General features: G+C 34.9%; 1 protein-coding gene across 1 annotated transcript in view; it reads right to left on the bottom strand.

Moving 5' to 3' along the window:
* Positions 1-6,503, bottom strand: part of HELRODRAFT_191379 (hypothetical protein) — a gene marked incomplete at both ends in the record, with an annotated part of 7,366 nt that extends 863 nt beyond the window's left edge. Inside the window, 19 exons of the mRNA XM_009018155.1 lie at positions 321-533; positions 653-770; positions 888-1,165; positions 1,541-1,639; positions 1,803-1,898; positions 2,011-2,161; positions 2,240-2,369; positions 2,612-2,835; positions 2,919-3,055; positions 3,301-3,390; positions 3,704-3,815; positions 4,279-4,383; positions 4,491-4,570; positions 4,724-4,801; positions 4,888-4,984; positions 5,215-5,296; positions 5,572-5,758; positions 5,889-6,067; positions 6,338-6,503. Coding sequence (XP_009016403.1) covers positions 321-533; positions 653-770; positions 888-1,165; positions 1,541-1,639; positions 1,803-1,898; positions 2,011-2,161; positions 2,240-2,369; positions 2,612-2,835; positions 2,919-3,055; positions 3,301-3,390; positions 3,704-3,815; positions 4,279-4,383; positions 4,491-4,570; positions 4,724-4,801; positions 4,888-4,984; positions 5,215-5,296; positions 5,572-5,758; positions 5,889-6,067; positions 6,338-6,503 — 2,622 coding nt within the window. The remainder of the gene's footprint in view (positions 1-320; positions 534-652; positions 771-887; positions 1,166-1,540; positions 1,640-1,802; positions 1,899-2,010; positions 2,162-2,239; positions 2,370-2,611; positions 2,836-2,918; positions 3,056-3,300; positions 3,391-3,703; positions 3,816-4,278; positions 4,384-4,490; positions 4,571-4,723; positions 4,802-4,887; positions 4,985-5,214; positions 5,297-5,571; positions 5,759-5,888; positions 6,068-6,337) is intronic.
* Between the last annotated feature and the right edge of the window lie 2,365 nt (positions 6,504-8,868).

Below are 8,868 nucleotides of genomic sequence, written 5' to 3'. Positions count from 1 at the left end.
CAAGTGCAAAAGTTTATATACAGTCGCTGGCTGATCTAGACCAATTTGATGGGTGGGGGACAAAATTTTGAAAATAGTTAAATTTTGACGGGGGACCAAAATTTTGATGGGGTGATCAAGATTTGTGGTAGTGTGGCTGACGACCATTTTTGGTCAATTTTTTACATAAAATGGTCTCTTTTCAGACTTTTATTAAACAACTGCTAACAACGGGGGTGGGGCAGGGCCCACCCTTGATCCACCATTGTTTATATACATTTAAGTTGTAAAAAATTAAAAAGAGAAAGAAATAATTTTAAAATTATAAAACGAATACAAACATCAGCTTTCTTAGAAGCAGCATATACTCTTGCAAGCTCGTTATCAATCAACTCGATGCTGATGGGAGCAATTTGTTGTTCCTGCTCCAACTCTGACACGATGTTCTTCAAATCATCGATGACGGTGAGGACATCTCTCGACTCGGCACCAACTGCTATCACGTGAGGCTTCTTAGATAAAATCAAATCTTTCAAGCGAACCAGTTCTTTTTCCTTTATTGGAACATTTTTAAAAATAAGCAACGCCAATACAACATGTTAACAAACAAAAGTTACAAATACAAATAAAGAGCAGACTTACAAAAATCATAAAAAAAGTAAATCAAACAAACCTTTGCAACCCTCTCATCCTTGATCCAACTGTTTCTGCGTGTTGCAAGGTAAGGCAGCTTCAAGTAATCAGTAACTTCGCCACTGCCATCAATTATGGCGCAGTAAGATGCCTCGCTTCTGAAACAACAAAACAACATTAATAAGTATCAAACAACTTTCTATAATTAGTATTGTATATGCACTACTAATAAAATAAATTATCAGATTAATTTACAACTTAAAAAAATGACAAACTTGTCATCAGAAAAGGAGACCCCCATGATCCGCAGGCCGTTAGATGTATCATAATCCTCATCCTCCTCGTCCAAGGGCTGGTCGACTTGGTAGGGAGCGACCTTCAAGCAGGAGTACAACTTGCGACAGCACACCCTCATCACGTGCTCCTTTGCCTCTTCCAACAACTTCATCTTGACTTGCTTGATGAGGATTGGGTAGAGGATGACATTCAGTGCCCTCTCGACTGCCAGGGTTCGCTGCTTGTTCCACTCTTGAACAACGTGACTGTACTCATCCTGATTGCAAATACAATTAAGAAATTCTCACAAACATGCGTGCAAAATGGCTGCAAGTTATTTCTGAACGAATCAGAAAATATGAAACACCAGATGAACATGTTTGCTGCAATATTTTTTGTTTCGCTGAACACTGGATGAACGTATTTGTTCATCCGGCGTTATATCAAATAAATTATCAAATCAGCGCTTTTATTAGACTCATGGAGGAATTATAAAAAGAAAACACAAGTGCTTCTGACATCTTCAACACCAAATTAAAATTAAACCAATAAAACTTATCTAGAAATATATATATACATCAATTATAAAGAATACTAAATTAATTTCAATCTTTTGCAGCTAATATGAAAACAAATCAACAAATGAACAAACCCTTATGAAGAGCTGTTTTATTTCTTCATAGTACGTATATCGCACATTATCCTTATCATCGAGAAAAAAATCAACTTTCAGCAATCCATCTTCTTCTGCCTGCATGTACGTCATTTTAAAAGCAAACATCATTCCACAAATTCATTCATTTCATATCAAAAAGTAAAAACGGATACAAAATACAGCAAGAAGACAGACAAGCCAAGGCAGAAATATGTTTGAAAATGTAAGACACTGCTGTGAAATACGAAGTGTGACGGACCTGATGAATCTTCAAGTACTGATCCTCCTGGAGATCTCTTATAGGTTTAGAGCGAAGGTATTTGAAGCTGTAGCACTGGTGGCTCTCATCTATCTCCTGCAAAATTCAACACATTCAAGTTTATTGAACACGATCAGCGAATATTGAATTAACTGTGCATGATGTGAAACGAGCGAAACTACAACAACAGCATGGAGGAGTTACTAACAGAAAATCCTTTGCTGGTGGGTCTGACGTTCATCTTGCACCTCTCCTGAAACACCTGCCTGACGCAAGACCTGACCAGCGGGTCGTAAGCAATCTGCATGGAGACTATATGGCGGGACCCTGCCAAGACGTGATCTCTAGAGCAGAACTGCCTGTGTGGTTTCAAGAGTTTAAAAAATTCAGTACGAACGTTCATACACACGCCACGCCAGTTGATGTAAAGAACTAACCCTTTAATAAACTCTTCAGCAAGCTCATTTGGGTCACCTGGATCTTGCTCCACTTCGTGTCTCATGTAGTTATCGTTGATATTTTCACCAAACTGCTCTGGCGTTAAACCAAATCTTCGAGCCATCTCACCTATGGTGTTATACAAACAATGTTAAATATGCTTTTCATATATAAATAAACACACATACAAATATATATATATATATATATATATATATATATATATATATATATATATATAAGTGTGTGTGTGTTTGTGTATGATGCAATTAATAATATTTCATAATTAATAATTAATTAATTAATAATTCATAAATAATAGTAATTAATAGTAATTAATAAAATTTCAGTAAAACAAAACATGAACTTACATAGTCCTGCATCGACACAGATATTGTAGGCCGATCTCTTAGGAGCTTGTTTCAAAACACTGGCTTCTTCGTCATGAGCTGCACTTCCATCTTCACCTCCATCTTCTGCAAGCTTTCTCTTAATCTTTTTCGCCATTTTCATCCTAGTTACATCATTTGCATAATAAAGATTGAAGTGCTGGTGGATGTCATTCAACTGTTCCATGGTCTGGACTGCCTTCACTCTGCATCAATTTTAGAAAAGAAATGTTTACAAGACTAACAAAATATGAATGCTTGAAAGATGAAAGTAGATGATTGAAGCCACCTCTCAATGTCGTCCTCTGTCAATCTCCTGAAGGAAGCATCCAGTGGCTTGTCCAAAGATGCTTCTTCGAACTGGAATTGTTGCAACTGTTCAAACAAGTGCAACAGATTCTGCTTCCTCTCCTTCAGTTGCATCCACTGAAATTACACGTTAATTATTCAATTAACAAACAAAAACCAAACAAAGCGTGACTCCCATATGTCAAGACACTTTCCACCAGGATCAACATTACAATAAAACTAGTTAAGATCATTTTCATAAAGTAACATAAACCAGCTAATAGAATAATTAAAAAAATCCTATGTTTTGTGGTTAATTTTATATGCATTGTAAACAGTTCATCTAACAAGAAACAATAATAGTGAGTGTAGTTAGTTTTTACCTTTTCATCCCAATGAAAGACCTTCCATAGATCTGTGATGTTCAACTCCGGGTCTATATATTCCTTTCTGTAGAAGGCTATGAATGGCACCTACCATGAATTTCAAAGTACAAATGTTATTTATTACAATCATCAGCCATGTATTTTAGTCTTCGGTGAATGATTCGTACTGACTTTAAAAAAATTACGACCACAAACCAAATTATTATTATTATTACACAATCCTTATTACAATGATACAAGACATTTGACTGGAGCATGTGCATCTAACAACCCTTCCTCATCATTTACTCGTATCCCATCAACCACACTGGCTTAGATAATTTACATGGCCGAAGGATGAACAAGTTGAACAAATGGAATAAAAATGAAAGTTGCAATGAAGAAATGAAGAGTGAACAACCTCGAACTTTTGGTTGCGCATTAGATTGAGAGCCTCTCTTATCTTGTTGACAGTGGATGGCCCCTTGCGATGCATGCCCGAATAACCAACGTCTACGTCGTAATAATCCTGCCTGATTTCATTTACGAAAATACAATTATTTAATTTTGAATAGACACATCTTGATAAAAAAAAACTCAGAAAGAATGCAGTTGTTTTAGCGTTGATTAAACTTTCTTACAGACATCAATTTAACTATATGGGGTAATGCTGCTGACAGAAATACATTTACAACAGCAGCAGTAGAAAAAGACGTCTTAAAAATTCCTCACAGCAACGAGAACAATGATGTCTATTTGGAAGAGAGATGCAGATGCAGTGAATGCATGCAAAAAAATTAAAAAATAGAATGACATTAAGATGATGTGATACATTAGCAAATGAGAATCAAAATGGACTGCAATGACTGAAATGGTCGAGAGCATAAAGCGTTAAAATAATTTTTAAAATGATAATTTACAAGAGCCCGATAAAATGTTTAAATTGTATAAATGTTCGAATGATCTGCTGTGAAAAGGAACAGGGAAGGGACAAACTTTGAGAGTGGTGGTGTGTTGAATGCGTTCTTGTTGATCCATTCAGCCTCCTCGTCCAACTCTCCCTCCTCTGTCGGACACACTGCAATGCTCCTCAGCTGGAACCTGCAATCAAATCAAAGTCGTTCAATTGATGCTCGGCATAGTTAATCATCACCGGTGCCATTCAATCAAATAATGTCTTGCTGTACAACTATTCAAAGACAACAAACCTTTCAGGCATATCCATCGTTCTTATTTCCTGGTCATAATCTGTCAGGTGGGCTCGTTCAAGTTCGCCTGGCTCATAAATCTGTCATAAAAAATTTTAAATCCTTTCCACTGTAATCAACTTCCAACTTACTTACCTCAACTCTTTATCATAGATAAAACAACAACATACGACTTAAAATTTTATAACAAATTTTAAAACGCATCCTTAATCCAATGAAGCAAAAAGAAAAACCTGTTTCAAAGAAGCCTTCTTTTTTTTGGTTGACTTAGTTGGCCTAATTTCTGGTTCATCACCGTCTTCGGCTTCATACTATTGAATTTTAAATGCCAAATTAATAAAGTGCAAAATCTAAATTGATAAAATTCTCAACGGAAAATAATGTAAATGGAAATTACATCTGCATCTTCTTCCTCTTCTTCATCATCCTCTGCATGGTCAAGGTCTGTAAAGTCAAACTCGGCACCAAACACATCATAGGCTTCCTGGATGGCTCTGGTATCAATCAAATATATTTATATCGTGAAGGATTTTAAATTAAATCTAATTTTAAATTTTCATCAGTTCTATTCTTCTCTCGCCACTGGATGCATTCAGCGAATAAATATTATATTAGTTTCAATGAGCTAAGCAAACACATAATCATCAAACAAATAACAAAAAAAGACAGACAGAGAAACAGACAGACAGATGGGTAGACAAAGAAGCAATGAACATAAACTAACGCATCATCGTGAGTCCTCCTCTTCTTCACATCTCTCTGCTGCTGTTCATCATCATACACGATAAAGCCATCATCTTCATCCTCTATAAATTGTTATAAAAATTTAGAATTTAATGCAAACAAGTCTATTTAGATCAAATGTCGATGTGATCCTGCTTAACATTGTAAAGACTTGTTGAAGTGTAACTGGAATCATTTTATTTCTTCAAATGATATTGGAAAATTAGCATAATGAAAATGTATGACACATGGTAGAAATATTTTTGTAGTAAAAATTAAAATTCTTAGATGCAATACATGTTTTCATTGAAAATGAACCAAACTCAAATAAATAAACAAATACAAAAAGGCAACCAACCATATTCGTCATCGGATTCAGCAATGACAGCATCATCAGCAACATCACGCCTGACAGGTGAACCTTCCACCCCTCCCCCATCAGCATCAAACAACCTCTCCTCCAGTTCCTTTTTCTTATCACCATGATTTATTTCCTCTTCGTCGTCTTCGTCCTCATCGTTCTCAATTCTCCTCCTCTGGTGTTTCTATCAATCAAACATTTATGGACATTTATAAATTTGCAATGCTGTGCAGGTGCACACAATGTGAATATTTGAAGAATTTAATTGTTAGAAACACCATTGCTGAAAAATTTTAAATATTCGAAATATTTACCCTTTTAATAGTTGTGCCCAAATTTTCTTCGATGAGATCATAATCATCGTCATCGAGATTGTCGTCATCTTCTGATTCACTCTCGTGCTTCCTCTTCAACGCCCCGATGACACTCTCTTCTCCGTCAGATTCATCGATGGGGTTGTCATCGATCAGCCCCTCAACAACCTGGTTGTCATCTGGTGTTGCAATTAAAAATTCAGTCAGTGATATATATGATAGAATTAAGAGATGGAAAAACAATTTCAGCTAACCTGTTGAAATGAAAAAAAGAATAATAATAAATATCTTGACATATCAGTGCATGGCAAAGACACAAAATCCTCACTCAAAAAATATCTTACAACGTTTATAATGAAAAATATTTAAACAATTTGAAACTCAAAATTTAAATCATCAAATTAAATTATTTGAACATTCTACAAAATAATATCTATCAATTTATTAACCTTCTTCCTCATCATCATCGTCGTCGTCGTCATCTTCCTCAAAAGTATCTGCCTTTGGTTTGCGAGATGACTTTTTCTTACGAGGACTATCAAGCTCATCAGCATTATCAACATCTGACATTTCTTCGTCAGACGAAACAACAGCCTTGTCGTCCAAAAACTCCATTTTTAACCTATAATAAAATCAGTTAATGAAGTTTTTAAAAATTTAACATCTGGCATATCATTTCCTCAGTTTTCTTCTAATACATTTATCACATTAATTATATTACACATGTTAGATATTCTATGGCTCAGTACACTTTTTTTAAATTAAAAAAAAAGACTAACTCCTTACCGATCTTTAGTTTATTTAATCTTAATAAGTGTCTATTGCTGATACCTCTGAAAAATTATTGGAAAAAATTTTAATAAGAATTGTAAAAAATATTTGCAAAACATCAAAATTATCAGTATTTGAACCAGGCACAAGACATGGGACTTCTACATGCTAACCAACAATATTAAATATAAATAAAATCTTAAATTAATATTAAACGGCCACTAATTGGAGTATGAGTGGTCAGAATGATCTGCACGGCAGCAGTATTTTGTATTAAAAATTAAAAGGTTATATAATATTTATATTTATATTTATTTTTATAATTTTATAGTAATATATAGTTTATTTATACCAAGGAGTACTCCACATGCAGATGAGGAAATATGAAAAACAAAAAATCGAACGTCAAAATCAGAAGTTAGAGACCAGCCACTTACTTGTTAACAGCTAAGCTACGTTGACGTCAGCAACCAAACGAACGATACGAACCAAACGAATTTCAATTTGTAAAAGAAATCGTAATCGTAAACACGTCCATATTCATAGCCATCCCAACTATTTATAATCATAGTGTCAACAAAGATTATACAAACAAAGATAACTTAAAAAAAATAAATACATCAGATTTGCTCACAGTACTGAAACTTTTTACTCAAAATATATAACGCTGTTCTCTTGCACTGGCTACCTATAAAATATAGAATAATTTTTAAAATTTGCACATTTATGTACAAGTCTCAATCTAAATTATTTCTTAAGTACTTATCAGATATATTATTTGAACCTAAACGCCCCGGTTTAGGATCGTCTTCTTGTTCCCACTTCTTCTTAACTCGTGTTAAACACTCTTCTGCTAAATCTGCTTTTGCTTTTTCTGACCCTTTTCTCTGGAAATCTCTACCTACTTCTCTGACTACTTCTCCATCACTTACGAAGTTCAGAGCGGATCTCAGGACCCATCTGTTTGCACAATTTATTGAAGAGCGCTGTTGAACATCGCGGAAATAGCGCTTTATAAGCTAATTGATTGATTTATCTATTTATTTACTATTATTATCGGATTATTTGTAAAACGCTTTTTATTACGCTCAAAGGCACTAATTAGAAATTAAAATGAAATTAAAATGAAGCGCTTGATAATTTAGTTAAAAGGCGGAGCCAATTAAAACGGTTGTAAAAGTCATGTGATGCACTTACTAGCAAAAAGGCGCAAACGATTGAAAGTCACGTGACGCTGTATCACCAACTAAAGGAAGACCGACAAAAAAAAGGAACGAGAAAACAACGAGAACTCGACAAAAGAACACGAGGAGAATAACACGAGGAGTAGGTATATACAGCTAATCAGAAGACGGAGCACAATTGACGTAAATGTGATTAATGTGATTTTATGTAGTTATTAGGATTAAGTTATTGTTTCTATTACTGAAAGTATTAAATAAACGTTTGACGTAGTTTGCGTTTAAAGTTGTTGCGTTCATCTATCTGAGATCTTGAACCTACGGGTGAACGAACTCTTGACTATCGTTGGAAACTATGACACGGTGTTGGAGATATAGCGAGTACTGAAGCTATAACATCGGTGTTGGTAGTTACGAGGTCGAAGAGGTTACGACACTGGTGTTAGAAGTGGGATCTTCAGATTACACACCGGTGACAGAATACCAGGATTAGAGAACTCAATGTAATTAGTCGGATAAGAGAAACTTAACTACTGACTGTAATGGAAATTGTTCCATTACATGGTCACGTGTGCTTACCTAGGGGAGAGCGCCGTATGGTCACGTGGGTTGGCTACTAGACCAAAGTACAAGCGCTTACCTAGGAGAGAGAACCGTGCAAGTCTATAAATAGCCTGCGCAAATGAGTTAAGCCTCTTTCTTTTCTGTGGCTCTTGTGCCGGAGTCGACATTAGTAAAGTTGGTTATTGTATCGTTGCATTTCGTTAATTTGATTTACTCGGTTATTTAATTAGTTAGGTTTTAATAAAGAGGAATTAAGAATATATCTGTCGTTGCGTTTAGTTAATATCGAACTCGTTACATTGGTGCCAGAAGTGGGGTAGTTATTTAATTGGTGTACGACAATAATTGAATAATTAATAACTAATAGGACGTTTTGACATTTATATACAAAATTAATTAAATACTTAGTTATAAGTTATTGCATTCGTTGTACGTTTGTTGTAAGTTGAACATTCAAAATTACC

The sequence above is a fragment of the Helobdella robusta genome (genome assembly GCF_000326865.2).
Source record: "Helobdella robusta unplaced genomic scaffold HELROscaffold_20, whole genome shotgun sequence".
Classification (NCBI taxonomy): Eukaryota; Metazoa; Annelida; class Clitellata; order Rhynchobdellida; family Glossiphoniidae; genus Helobdella; species Helobdella robusta.
This window is presented reverse-complemented; position numbering and strand designations above follow the sequence as displayed.